At 40.5% G+C, this 15,064-nt stretch overlaps 1 protein-coding gene across 4 annotated transcripts in view; it reads left to right on the top strand.

Moving 5' to 3' along the window:
* Positions 1–230: 230 nt before the first annotated feature.
* UBE2K (ubiquitin conjugating enzyme E2 K) overlaps positions 231–15,064 on the top strand; it is a 48,819-nt gene continuing 33,985 nt past the window's right edge. Inside the window, exons 1-2 of one of the 4 annotated variants that reach the window (XM_075544415.1) lie at positions 231–530; positions 1,467–1,555. In XM_075544415.1, coding sequence (XP_075400530.1) covers positions 1,511–1,555 — 45 coding nt within the window. In that variant the 5' untranslated portion in view covers positions 231–530; positions 1,467–1,510. The remainder of the gene's footprint in view (positions 531–1,466; positions 1,556–15,064) is intronic. The other 3 variants (XM_075544414.1, XM_075544416.1, XM_075544418.1) reach the window with 3 other exon arrangements.

The following is a 15,064-nucleotide window of genomic DNA, read 5'->3' as shown; positions in this document are numbered from 1 at the left end:
CCTCAGACGCTTCTGTGCAGCGTGGCCGAGGCACCGCAGGAGACGCGAGGCCGGCGTGCAGCGCCGCGGAGACCGCACCCGCCCGGCCGCAGACGCCGGCGGGGCGGAGTCACGCGCGGGGCGGAGTCACGCGGGGAGACGCACGGGGCGGAGTCACGCGGGGGGTGGGGGAGACGCGCGGCGCGGCGCGGCAGCGCGGCGGAGGTAGAGCGGGGGCTACAACGGGAGCGGCTGCGCCGCCCGCCCGGGTCACCGTGTGCGCATGCGCGGACCCGGCGCCATTTTGGTGGCCGGGCGCGGAGGTGATTCCACACTGGGGCGAGCGCGGCGGCCGAGGGCAGCGGCAGCATTCGTGTGCTCGGGTCTGAATCGCCGAAGGAGGAGGCAGTGGAGGAAGAGGTGGCGGCGGTGGCGTTAGTCGTAGCGGTGGCGGAGGAGGCGGGTACGAATCAGCTGCGGGCGGAGACATGGCCAACATCGCGGTGCAGCGAATCAAGCGGGAGTTCAAGGAAGTGCTGAAGAGCGAGGAGGTCAGAAATGAACTCCCGGCCATCCCCCACCTCCGCCCGGGGTGGGAGGGCCCTTGCAGCGGCGACCCCGAGAGCCCCGGTCACCCCTGGGTGGCCCGCCCCGCGGCCGCCTGCCTGCCGGTGGGGAGGCAGCCCCCCCCCTCCCTGTCCCCTCCCAGGGCCCTGGGATGGACGATTTTGCCGGCGGGAGGTGTGGGGAGGAACGCGTTTGGGGGAGCAGGCTGGGGAAGAAGTGCACTTCTCGGGGGGGGGGGGGCGAGCCTAGTCGGGTCCCCGAGGCGGTGGCCGCGACCGGGAGTGTGGCTGCGGATGGGGCCGGTGCAGGCCGGGCCGGAGAAAACCCGGGAAGTGGCCGCGGGGGGGAAGGGGAAGGTGGTAACTGGATCCGCCGGGCGCTGGGCTGCTCGAAGGCCCCCGCTTCTCGGGGTATCCCGGGTTATTGGCTGTCAGGCCTTCCCTGCCCTGCCCTTCCGGAGCGAGGCACGAGACCGCCTAGGTATGGATAAAAGGAGAAAGAAAGCCCTGCAGAGTTACTCCCTCTCGGCTGGGTGTTGGGAGAGACGATGGTTTACTATCTTATTGGTGTGGGGGCGGGGGAAGTGTAAGGAAATTAACCCGAGCTGGGGAAGCAATCCCACGTGAGATCATCCGCACGCTCCCACGTACCCCCGATTTCTGGACCTCTTTATGGACTATTGACAGCCCAAGTCTCCGACTAGGTCGATGGGAGGTGTTCGGTGTTATGCCCGGCATTTAAATATTTTAACTGGGAACCAATAGTAGGGTGTGTGAGTAAGCTTGTTTCAAAAGACTGTTGACAAGTTACAGAGCAGTCTCTTCTAAGACAATGCCTCTGTTGACTCAGGTGGTGCTGTACCATGCAACTTCATTATGATGTCCCTAATAGTTAACCTGAATCTTACTTTTGAAAAATAGCCCTATTCGCAACATGAGCTTGCAGAAACAAAACAAGGAAACCCATGGGATTTCACCAGGCTAATAGGTTGGTGTCTCTCTTTATTAAGGTGAGTAGAAGGTGGTTTATCAAGACACAAATGGCAAGTGATTAAACACACAAAACAGCACAACTATGATCTCTAGCTATTTTGAGTCTGACAGGTTTTTAGGCTCTTTCATACTGCTTACACTTACTTGTATAAGACATTGAAAACGTTAGTGATTCGACTAAAAACTTGACAGTGGCTAGGTCTTCATACTGTAAAACCCACACGATACTCAGGTTGTGTTACCAGGTGGATTTAACAATGGAAGATTAAAAAATAATACTGAAAATGATGATTTTTTTTTCTAGCTGGCACTACCATTTGTTGTGTATATCATTTCTATTGGTAATTTTTTATTTTCTTACTGTTGATACTTCAACCCCAGTAATGAGTTTGGGAAGTAGGCATTGTAAGTTTATGATAAGTAATTGATGGAGGCCGAAAGCACTTGGGCTTTATATGTGCCCGAGTCTCCAATAGTCATCTATCTTTCCATGCAGCCATGGGGGGAAATTATTTAAAATTATTCATCAGTGGCAAATGCTAACCAATTCTTTGTGGCAAGTATATAAGTAATGATCTGTTTTACAGAGTGTGTATGAACTCTGATCTCTATTTGATCAAGTGTCAAAACCGTGAATGGAAGAATGACTTGGTATTTTTGTAGTACAGATATAGTCAATGTCTGTACTGCTGTTTAGTGAAACAGTGATTCGGATTTCTTAATAAGATGTATTCCGAGCTACTTGGTATACACAAATGAAAAATTGCAGCTAATAATTGTTACCACCAGGCTAGACGTACTCTTTTGTAGTAGGGATGTACATGCCCAAAACAAAATAGACTTCACTATAATCCTCTTAGTAATTAGGTTGCCAGAAATCCTTACAGTGCAATAATAATGGCTACTTTTTAAATAATACCGCTCTTTTATAGGTAAGGGCTGATGATGCCTTCAAGTAAGTGTCTTGGGATTTCAAAGGAAGAAGCAGGAAACGCAAACAGACAAGCTATTTTTTTCTGAAAACAGTATCCTTAAAAATCTGAAAGGAAACTTCTTTCAGAAAAGTACATTGCAAAGAACATTTAGGAAAGAGTCAGGCGATATAATCTTGGACTAAATATAACCAACAAATAGCTTTACTTTCGCCATCTTTTTGTGTTGTTATCAACTCACTGAGGGACTTCTAAACGCAGTGTCTGAAGGTGATTCTGACATACTCTGAAGGCCCTGTGTGTTTCAGGATTGACAGCAGAAGAAAGCCTCCTCCTTTATGCATGGGAGTAGCTGGTAGGTTAGAACTATTGTTAGCAACCCAACTCATAACCACTGGGCCACCAAAGTGTAGTTCTTTTTTATTTTTTAAGTGAGCACAGCATTGTGAGTAGCTCCTAAAGTAATCAGGTATTTATTATGCCATTTTATGCAAATATCTTAATTTACCAAAGTTCATTTTATATACACTCATGTTTAAAGATTTATTTTCTTTTATGGGTAAAGATAACTGTGGAATTCTGGTTCTAAGAGCTTTTAAACAGTCAATCTTAAGAGTGTGTTCTTAAATTAAACTATAAGCTCCAAGATTAATTTTTAAAAAGCAAGATGCAAAATAGTATGGAAGAGACCATTTGTATCCAAAGGGCTTTCTTGAGAGGTTGGTAACATTGGTTGCCTCTTGGGACTGCCCTGTAACATTGAAGAACTAACCATAAAGTCCGGTCCAACCTACCAGCCAGCTATCCTGTGGAGAACACTGACGCTGTCTGCTTTGGGCAAGGTTTATAGCCTCAGAACCCTCAGACTTGACGGCAGTGGGTTTGACTTTTGTGCTTTTTCTGGACTGTAATTGGATGTTTGGGGTGTAAAGATGGCTTGAATTTTGAATCATGCTGATAAGTTATGTACATGAAATCAACTAGCACCATGTAGACATTTTTTTTATCTAAGACTGGAAATTTTTCTTATTTATTTTTTAAATTTATCTTTTTTATAACAGCATTATTCAATCTTAGTATAAATTAGGTAGTTTAAAGTTAAAGATTCAAAATTGATTTAAAGTGAAATTTATAGTAGGTTTGAGTTGTTGTATAAGTTAGATTTCTTAGGTGAATTGTTACTTGTGAGAACTTAGTAAAAGAAGTATTAATTAAGGTTACTTACCAATTATTGCTGCTAACAGCTAACTGCTAATTCATTTATACATTGATGCTAATTCTTAACAGATCAACAGAGTGAGTTTGTGTTTCTTAGATGAGAAAGCTCAAAGAGGTGAAATAAGTTAAATAGTCTGCAAACATAATATTGGGATTTTGATCTTGGTCTGTTTCCACGCTGTCATGACTTGCCAATGATAAGCATGCTTTAATTATTTAAAAATAACTTGGTTTGTATTACTGGTTGAAGGATTTAAACACAACTATAACAATAAAATACTAATGCTACCTGTAATTAACTTAATGCAAGATTTACTGTATTTCAGTATGTAAAACATTTTAAAATGTGAAGAACAATGAACTAAATCGCCCTATATTCAACACACATACATACACACAAAAATAAAACACCAGCCTCACTGCGGTAAAGTCGATTTTTACTCCGTGAGCCTTTACAAGGTTTCCAAGGCTATATGTCTTTACAGAAGGGAACAGGCTCACCTTTCTCTCTTGGAGCAGCTAGTGGGTTTGAACCTCAGGCCTTGTGGTTAGTAGTCCTAAGCTTACAGTGCCACCAGGTCTTTGTTGTTAAAAAAGAAAAACTTTAAACATAAAACTTATATAGACAAACTAAAAATAGGGAATGCTAATCTATGGCATGAGCAAATTGCATTTATAGAACTTACTATTGTATGTCAAGTTTGACTCAAGCATTTACATGATTTTGTGTATGATTTAAAAATATATATATTTTGGTCTAGGTTATTCCATCTATAACTAGTTATACTCTTAGAAGAAGTTCTCTCAATTTCTGTAGACTTGGACCATGGTTTCGCAACCTCAGTGCTATTAACTTTTTAAGCAGATAATTTTTTATTGTGGGTGGGTCTCCTTTGCATTGTAGGGTGCTTAAGCAGCACCCCTGGTTCCTGCCCACTAGATGCCAGCAGCCTTGCCATTTTCACCTCCACCCCTGTGGTGACAACCAAAAATGTTTCTAGACATTGCCAGTTCTTGGGAACCACTAAGCACTCTTTGGAAGAACATGTAAGGTTGTTAAGTAGGTGAGATGTCTAATTTACCTAAAGGATAAATGGGCAAAAATGTATAGCGTGGATACTACTGACTGACTGTTCAGTTAATCTTTTTAACTTTAGTATTTTTTCCTTTCATAATTTTCTTCTTTTAAAGTTTGTCCTGTTTGATTTAAACAAAGATGAAACGCTCTGCCAGAAAGTAAAGTAACCAGCATCTGAATTTAATTTAAAAGTAGAAAAGTGTTTTCGTGTTTTACAATTATGTAAGCTAGAATTTATGACTTAAAACTAATGGGTTTCTGGGTGTGGGTTGGACAATATGGCAATACTATTTGAAATGTATTTCTTTTTGTATTTAATAGAAACATGGCTCTCTGTTCATCTAGTGTACATTTAGATGTTTATATGCTGCCCCTCCGTACATAATATACACTTCTTGATAGGTACATTATCAGCAGTTACATTAACCGTAGCCCTAAGAGACTAATCTGGTTGGACAGGCTAGACAGACAAAGGATAGATAAAAGTAATGGTGCTCTCATTGCCATCGAGTCGATTTTGACTCATAGTGATCATATAGGCAGGGTAGAACGGCTCCTGTGGGATTCTGAGACTCTTTTAACTTTTATGAGATTAGGAAGCCTCATCTTTCTCCCTCAGAGCAGCTGGTGGTTTCGAACTGCAGACCCTGGGGTTAGCAGTACAACGCTTAGCCACTATACCACCAGGGCTTCTTAACGTGTGCCCAGAAATGTTAAATGTTGTGGGAGTTCTGAAGGTTTGTGTATGGAGGGAAGGGGCTCTTCAGCCCGGTTTTACAGGAATTCAAAATTGATCTCTTTATCAGGGGTAATTCTAAAGGAATTATAGGAAGAGTGTAATTTGTATGTAGATTATCTGTTCTGTAGGCACTTGGATTGGGAGTAGGCAGTAGAAGAGATTTATTGATAAGGCAAGAAACATTTATATTCTTAAATATGTTTTATTTGTGTGCACGTGTGTGTACACATAGCTGGGAATTTGGTCACAATTCTAAGTTTCATTATTGTTAACTTTAAAAACAAAACCTTTTTCTATTGAATTAAAGTATACATGCAGTAAGGAAACCATCAGCCAATTCAAACAATAGAACTTTAGAAGAACGTGACATTCAGAGCTGTGTCCTTTGCTTCTTTCCAGTTACTTTGTTGACTTCTAATAGCTAGCATAAGTCCCATTCCCCACTCCCCTCACTTAGATTCTCTATCATTTTTATTTTTCAAAAAATGTTGACTATCTTACCTGACTTATAACCTAAGACACAATGAAACAAATATTAGGCCCTGTTCCAGCCCTGTGATGATATGAGGTTCAACCCATGGTGGTTGAGGTTTTCACTGACTGATTTTAGAAGCAGACCCTCATGCCTCTTCCTAGTTCGTCTGTCTGAAGTCTGTTGAGTGTCATAGTAATAGTATTGAGCCTGGGTCTCTGGCATGGGAAGGTGAGAATTGTTGCCTCTGAACTACTGTTGATGCGTTTGATTGCCACGTGAAAGGTTGGAGCATAGATTCCCAAATTGTTCAGGAAAAAAATTAGTACTCCCCACCCCTCCCCGCAACAAAACACTTTGGTAGTATTGTCCATGATCAAGGATGCAGTGTAGTGTCTGCTTTTTCAGCTCTCCTGGGCTGATTTGACACCCCTCAGGGACACCTGCTTTGGGAAACCTGGAGTGGAGTTTCAAGTCCACCCAGAGGTGTCTCAGAAGAAAGGTCTTCCAATAAATTAACCCCATGGAGCACAATCTCACTCTGCCACACATGGGATTGCCTCGATGGTAACATATTCATATTCACAAATAACAAAGTATAGATAAGGATATGGAAGCACCCGCTTAAGGTTCCTTTTTTTTGTAGCATATATACAGCCAACTATACAATGTCTTGATTGCACAGATTAATTTTGAGTATGTTTAAAAGATAAAAATAGGATTCATTGCTTATTGGAAGGTTTTTAAAAGATGCCTTTTATAATATTAGTTCAAAATAAGTATCAATAAATGAATGGATAACCAAATGTAGTATATACAAACAATGGAATATTACAAATACTGGAATGTTATTCAGCCATAAAGAGAAATGAAGTTCTGGTATATGCTACATGAGTGAATCATTAAAATATTTGCTATCTAGAGGAAGCAAATTTATAGAGACAGAAAGTAGCATTAATTGTTACCAGGGGTTGGAAGAGGGAAAATGAGTAGTTTCTGTTAGGGGTAATAAAAAAATTGGGAGTATGTAAAGAAGGGCTGGCTGGGTTTTTTGTTTGTTCTTGTATGTGTGTTTTCTACTCTCTCCCCTCCAAAGAATCTCTAAAAATATAATATGTTAAAATATGTTGAATTTTGTAGCTGAAAAAGACTCACCTGTTGTGATCAGGAAATAAAGTCCTGGAGAGATTGGGTGTTGCTCAGTGGCAGAGCTGTTGTAATGGTGAGCCCAGGCTTTTTGTGTATGAGTCAGCTCCATATCACCATTGTGAATGTTTGTTCTGTGAGAAGTCCTTTTGATTTAAAAAATACCACAAAAACAAAATACTTAAAAACTTCTGAGCACCAAAAAGGATGACCGTATTTGTACATAGTGCTTTTCCTCTCTGTAATGGTGTGGGAACTTTCACTTGCCAGGAGGCAAAGCTCTCTAGCTTCTGAAGCACATTATAGTAAATTTAGCTTCCTGATTAAGTGTGTGGCTTTGGGAATTAGATTATTTTTGAGTCTTGACTCTTCTAACTACCTGGAAGAACTGACTCCAGATTGCAATCTTGTGGAAAGATTGTGAATGAGAGTCTTCACAGTGCTTAGAGCAGTGCCCAAGACATCTTAAGCATTCAGTAGATGGAGAGTTGTTAGATAATAAAAATAATTAAGCTGTGCTTTCATATATCTGCTTTTTATTATCCTTGGACCTTAAAGACACCCTCTGTGGTTTAGTGATGAAGGAAGCTGGTCTTCAGGTCAGCGGCTGTAGCACTCTGAACCTGGACTACTGGCTCAGAAGGGATGAAAAGAAAACGGGAACCTTGTTCTCAACATGATTGTTATTCTCTCTTTAGGAGACATTGTACGTCAGAGAAAAGTTTGAGTTAAAAGGTGCCGTATATGTGAAAAGCTCTCAAATATATAGAGTTGTGGCAATTTAGGGCCCTGGTCTCTTTTAACCGAACGAAGGAATCCAGATTCTTAACCTATAATCTGTCGTTGGGTCTTAGAAGTTAGAGACGACTGCTCAGTCAAGTGAGGTGTGTTCTTCTGGAATTCTGCATGAATTTCATTTTATTCAAAACCCCTTTCTCTTTCTCCCTGTAGGTTTTTGCTTTCAACTGCAGATTTAAAATAAATTACCTCTAGCTGAGTGCCTACTATATGGCATTGTAGATCTATGACAGCTTTATGAAATTTGTTATTCATGTTTTACCGTCTTAAAATGAATTTTCTTATTAACGTAGTGGAAGGAGGACTTGGAACTATGTCTCTGACACTAGAACATCCTCATGATTACCTTAGTTACGCTCACATCCCTGCTAACTCTGCACCCATTCCACTTAAAGGCGTTAGAAATATTGTCACACCTAGAAGTACATAAAATTGAGTATGTGAAAACATTAGTGTGTGTGACCCAGAAATGAAACATCCAGTAGCAATGTGGCTGGTGCTAGTCACCTCGGATCTGTTAGCATTAATTGGTTCTGTGGCAGGATTCATTAGAGGACCCTGATAACACAGTGTTTTGTGAATTTTGTCTTTTTTTTTAATACTTAAAAAAGAAGGTTTGTATTTTTATTGATTTGTAGGCATTCTTTAATTTTTTCCGTCTTCTAGTATGTGGCTTGATTCCTAACTCTGCTTTATCTTTTTGTCTTACCAAAAGCGGTTATTATCACTTGATGTTATTAAGGAGCCCTGAAAAAATTTTTTTTAAGAAAGGGAAAAATAAAAGAGCTGATGCCGGGGGCTTAGGTGGAGAGCAAATGTTTTGAGAATGATGAGGGTAATGAATGTACAAATGTGCTTTACACAATTGACATGTATGGATTGTGATGAGAGTTGTATGAGCCCCTAATGATTTAAAAAAAAAAAGGAAAAAAATAGCCGTAGTGGCTAGACGTTGGCCTGGGCTGAGCTGGGCACCACATGGTTGGCAGTTCAAAACCACCAGCTACTCCTTGGGTCAAAGATGACGCTTTTTACTATAAGATCTATTAAAGTTACAGTCTCGGAAACCCACAGGGACGTGGCATTTACTAGGAGTTACTGTGTGCCATCAGGTTGGTTCTGATTCATGGTGACTCTGACAGACAATGTCTGCCCTGTGGGGTTTCCTCCGCTGAAATGTTTCTAGGCGCATATCACTAGGTCTTTGCCCCATGGTGCCACTGGTAGCTTAGAACCCCCAACCCTCCAAATTAGCATCCAGTGCTTGTCCACTATGTGCCAGGGCTCCTTGTCATGCAGGTACTTTCCTACATCTGATTCTAATCCATTCCTTAACTTGCCTACTCAACGCTTCTTTTTCTGCCACATACTGAGGCTGTTCTTCAGGGATCACTATTATCTTGCAAATGGTCAAATTCAGAGAACCTTCTGTTACTCATTTTACATATCTTCGTTAGCATTTTCATTTATATGGAGAATTTTCTTTCATTAGTTACTCTGGTTTTTCCTTTGGGCTCATTACTAGGCTTTATAAATTGTTTGCACAGATTTCTTCCATATTAATTCATTTATTTCCTGAATCTATTGCCTCATTTTCATGTTTTTTTTTTCAATTTTCATCCCTTTTGATGTCATCCTAGAGCTAGTTTTCATCTCTCAGATAGACTATTAAATTAGTTTTTGCTGTTTAATTATATTTTCTTCTTTGCCTTAAATGTTGGTCTACCCTTATTCAACCATCATGGTGTCACTAGGTTTCATTTTTATTAGATTTTATTTTATTTTGTTAATCCAGAAAAACAGACCAATTCAACAGTTTCTGCATTACAAGTCAGTGATGTCACATTTTTTGCCTCTTCTGAACTCTTGTTAACATAAATGCATCCTCCCTGTGGTTGCTGTATAATCTTTAGAGTTACAGTTGTCAGTTTTATGCTGTTAGTTTGTAAAAGAGTCCGAGGCGAAACAAAACCTAGTTAAACTCTTAATATTAAGAATTGTTCGGTATAAGAGGATAATGTGGATAGTTTTTAATTTAAGATTTAAAGATTATGTCAGGAAGATGATTTCAGGAAGTTCTCTACCCTCTGTGGCTCTAGAACGTCTAGCGTCGATGAGATTTTGAAATTCTGTCTCTGTTTTCCCTTTTTGATCCGGATCCTTTGGAGTCGTTGATCAGTGTGTTCAGCAAGGTAGTTAGGCACCATCTAGTTCTGCTGGACTTAAGACAAAGGAGCATAGTTGTTTATGGAGGCAGTTAGCCACATATTCCATTTCTTTCCCCTGTTCCCAACTCTTCTTCCTCTATTTTTCAGATGAATTAGAGACCTTGGGTAGTCACTCGCAAGCTTTTAAGACATAACAAGTATGTAGTGATCTAGAAGTAGACTAGATGAACTAAGTATTTTTTATTAGGCCAGTTAACTGGGATGTCCCATAAAACTTTGCTTCTAAACCAAGGAACCATAGCCCACATGCTGTTTATTTTTGCATAAGCAATTTTAGCAGCAACTCTTGTTTTTGTTCTTGTAAAAATAGCCACCACACAAGTTTTGCCAGTTCAACTTTTTACAGGTGCACAACTTATTGACAGCAGTTTCAATACTTGAATAGGCAACCCTATCTTTTGATTAGTGTGATTTTTCTACTAGCTCTCCCCCTGCCCCTGGTAACCACTAATACACATTGGCCTATACATTTGCCCCTTTTTTGGTCTTTTTTAATGTAATTGAGGTCATACAATATTTTCCTATATGTACTTGGTTTATTTTCTCAGCATAATGTTTTCAGGTTCAATTCATACCATAGCATACATCATTCTTGATATCCATTATATAACACACTTTGTTTATCCATTCATCTGTTGATGGCATTTAGGTTGTTCTACCTTTAACTATTGTGAATAGTGCTGTGATGGATGTTAGTGTACAAATCTTTTTAGTCTCTGAGAGTTTTGGGGGCATATCCCTGGGAATGGAGTTGCTGGGTCACATGATAGTTTGAGTTGTAGTGTTTGATGACCTCCCACTCTGTGTCTCATACCCGCTGTTAGCATTTTGCACTTCCATCAGCAGTAGATGTGGGTTCCAATTACCTCACACCCTCCTCATCAACATTCGTCATTTTATGCTTTTTAAAATCTTAGCCCCCCTAGTAGGAGTGTATCTGATGTTCTCTTGTGGTTTTGGCTTGCATCTCCGGTAGCTAATAAGGCTGAACATCTTTTCAATGTGTTTAGTAGCCATTTGAATATCTTCTTTGGGGAATACCTCTTCAAGTCCTTTCCTCATTTTATAATTGGCCTATTTGTCTTGATGCTAGAGTTCCGGATTACCCATTCACAGGTGGGTGCGGCATGGAGTGGATTAGAGGACTTTTGGGTAAAAGCAAATCTGAGTCTGATAGCACTGTCCTTTATGTTACTGCTAGAGAGTGCAGTTTTGATTTTCAGATATAACTGAGAGGGCTTGTTTGAAATTAATTGGCCCCAGGCTCTAGTATTTTAACTTATGAAACATATCAGTGCATCTTGATGGTAAACTGGATGTTGCGTATGAAAGATGATACCCACTCCTGCTTGTTTCATCTAACTGGTTCTCAGCAATCCTTTAAGGACCATGCAGTTTGTTTGGATGTGATCTTGATCATCTGTTCTGGAAATCTACTTTCATTGAGCTTACAAAAACGATTCTATTTTATTGCCTTATGCCTGTCATGGGCAAACTACTCTAAAAACACTTGTCTGTGGCAAGTGCAGCTCTTAAACTTCATTTAATCAACTTGGTAGCTCTGCCTTAGGCTGTCTGCTAGTACCTTGTTCTGATTGGCTGATGCTTGGTTGCTACTGTTGCTGTACTAGCATATTCCGCGTCTCTTACGGTGGTTGACTGGGCTGGCAAACTGTCCTTGGAAAGCTTCTCTTGAAGAAGTGTGCAAAAAGAGTATGCAGTGACCCCTGTCTTTGCAGTGAGGAATCTGGTGCCGCTTACTTTCTTTCCTTTCTTCCCCCTTGTTCCATTTATTTGAGCCTCAGTACACCAGCTCCGTCAGCCAGTCTCCACCATCTTGGATATCCAATTTTAAACCTGTCCCAATAATACATTACTCTGAAGAGCCCAGGATGTTCTTTGATGTGAAGCATCCGCATTCCAGTTGGAGCTTTGGCGATCTGCAACTATAAGCATTCCAGTTGAGAGCAGGCCATCCATAAAGCTGCAACACAGTACATTAGCTCACAGGATCAACTTTTTGTTTCTCATTTGGTTGTGTCTTGTCAACTTGACTTTTAGCAAAGCATAGCAAGTATATACTGAGTGCTGGTTTAAAAGTTCTGTATAATCATAATGTCCAACATTTTACCTAGGTAACATTTTTTGTTAATTTTTTTTTAGATTTAACAATATATTTTATTAGTGTCTTTCTAAAAATTGCCTGATGTATCTCATATTTTCTGTTTTTTCCTTACGTTTACTGGGGGCTCTTTCATCTGATCACAATCCATACATTCATCTAGGATGTCAAGCACATTTGTACATATGCCGCCATCATCATTTTCAAAGCTTTCTCTTTTCACTTGAGCCCCTGATATCAACTCCCCATTTCTTCCCCCTCCCTCCCCCGCCCATCCTTCCTCACAAACACTTGATAAGTTGTAGATTATTATTTTCATATCTTAATCATCCTCTGTCGCCCTTCACCCACTTTTCTGTTATTCCCCTGGGAGGGGGTTCTAGGTTGGTCCTTGTGATCCATCCCCATTTCTCCTCCCACCCTCTCCTAATCCTCTTGGTATCTCTACTCCCATTGTTGGTCCTCAGGCATTTATCTCTCCTGGAGTCCCTGTGCTGTGGCTCTGATCTGTAGCAGTGTGCATGTTCTGGTCTAATCCGATTTGTAAGGTAGAATTGAGGTCATGACAGTGGGGGAAAGGAGCACTAAGAACTAGAGGAAAGTTGTGTGTCTCATCGGTGCTAGACTGCACCTTGACTGGCCCTTCTCTTCCCTGTGACTCCTCTGTGAGGGGATGTCCAATTGTCTGCAGATGTGCTTTGGGTCTCCTCTCTATGTCCCCCACTTCCCCCTTCCCCCCAATTCACATTGGGTATGATTTTGTTCTGGGTCTTAAATGATCACACAGGCTTGTGTGTTTCTTCCATGTATGTGCAGCTTAATTTTAGTAAATGCCTTCTGATTACCAAACTTGTAGCTGAATTAATGGCATAAAATGAGAATGTGTTTTTAAAATAAACTTTCTTCAGTGTACTTTTTTCTTTAAAGAAAACTTACAACACACTGTATAGTTAAAAAGAAATCCTTAATTCAAAAACAAGAGAACCCATCTTAATTTTAACATTTTGGTATAGGTTTTTATTTTTTTAAATGGACCTATTTGATACACACAAAGTATCAGGCAAATATAAGTTATAAAATACAATATAATGAAAATCTATTGCCCATCATTAAACTTGAAAAATAGAACAATACCAGTGCTTTTTGCATCTACTTCTCCAGAGGCAAGTCCTGTCCTAAAATTGTGCTGCACTCTCCACTCACTGCCATCCAGTCGTTTTTGACTCAGTGACCTGTAGGGCAGATTAGAACTGCCTCTTGAGTTTCTGGAACAAGCCAACTGTACGGGAGTAGGTGAGTGATGTAATTTTGCCTGCCTTTGAACTATTAAGAATGTTCTAGAACTTGCTTTTACTCTATGTGCCACCTGCCCACCCCTCGTTTAGCATTGTTCCGGGAGTTGTCCATTGTTTGCTTTGTGTATAGTTGTATGTTTTTGTATAGGACAAACCATAGTTTCCTGTATCCGTCTGTCAGACTTTATATTGTTTTTATGTTTTTTTGTTTTTACTGGCATATATGTACAAGAATTTCTCTTGGACATCCACAGACATCCACAAAAAATGGCGTTATTAGATCCTCATTGGGTGTATTGATGAACTTTTAGTGTGTTTATTTTGTTAGGTGTTTTGGCTCATGTTTTTATGAAGTAGTCTTTAAGGGCCTACTATGCTGATTTTTTTAATTTCCCAGTGCATGGTTAAGTGAGCACTTGGTTTCCTGCACAAATGTCAGGATTTTCTTAAGTTCTGGAGAGTTCATCCACAGCCAATATAAAAGGTAAATTACCTTTGAGAGTAGGAAGGATTGAATATGTTAATAAAAAATATTCCGGAAAAAATTGGGCTTCTGATTCACATAAGTGTTGGTGATAGTGGTAGATTGTGATCACTTCACTATCCAAACCCAAAATTGGGCAGTCGGGTGGTGGGTGGATAAGGGAAGCTCAGCTGAACCTGACCGCAATAGAGGACGGGGTTGGTCTTGGAAATACTGGTAGAATCTTTTCAACATCACAGCCACTTGAAAGTTACCATAGTACAATAGGCTGACAGTGGTGGAATAAATTATATAGACGATTAATTGGTTGCTTTTGTCTGGTGTTCAGAAGATTTTAGATTAGATGGAGATTGGAATAACAAAGCTATGTCTCCAAAGGAAGAATATTCCAGATTAGAGGAAAGGCCCAAAATTGGAAATACATTTGGTGTGTTTGGAGAACTAAACTTACTGTTGCTCTGGAGTATTGTGAATAAAGGTGGGGGAACAGTGGAGTACAAAGTGAAATTGGAGAAGTAGGCAGGAACCAGAGTGTAAGGGATTCCGTGCTCCAGCTAGGGGGTTAGATTTTAAGTGAGACCAGAAGCCATTGTCCTGTATACACCCAAAGACAAAATTTGTGTTTTAAAAGATCACTTTGGTTGGTATGTGAAGAATGCATTTGAGATTGAATATAAGAGGGAAAGGATATTACCATACCCGTTACCATTGAGATGATTGTGATTCATGTAGGGATCTTATAGGACAGAGTAAGCCTGTCTGGAGTTTCAAGTGCCAACCTTTAAGGTTAGCAGCCAAGAACCTAACCAGGGCCCCATGGAAAAGAATTTAATTTGACTGTAATGTAACAGAAGAAACCAAATAGTAGTGCTGTAAATAAATAGAAAAGAAGTCTAAAGGGACATAGTACAGTCTTGCTGGTTGGATGCTTTACAGGGATAATAGACTTCTTCCAACCTCCCATTTTCATTCTTATGGGTATGACCGTTGTTTTCAAACTCTCAAAATGACTGC

This window comes from Tenrec ecaudatus, chromosome 3 (assembly GCF_050624435.1).
Source record: "Tenrec ecaudatus isolate mTenEca1 chromosome 3, mTenEca1.hap1, whole genome shotgun sequence".
Classification (NCBI taxonomy): Eukaryota; Metazoa; Chordata; class Mammalia; order Afrosoricida; family Tenrecidae; genus Tenrec; species Tenrec ecaudatus.
The sequence above is the reverse complement of the archived record's forward strand: the minus strand, read 5'-3'. Positions and strand labels throughout refer to the sequence as shown.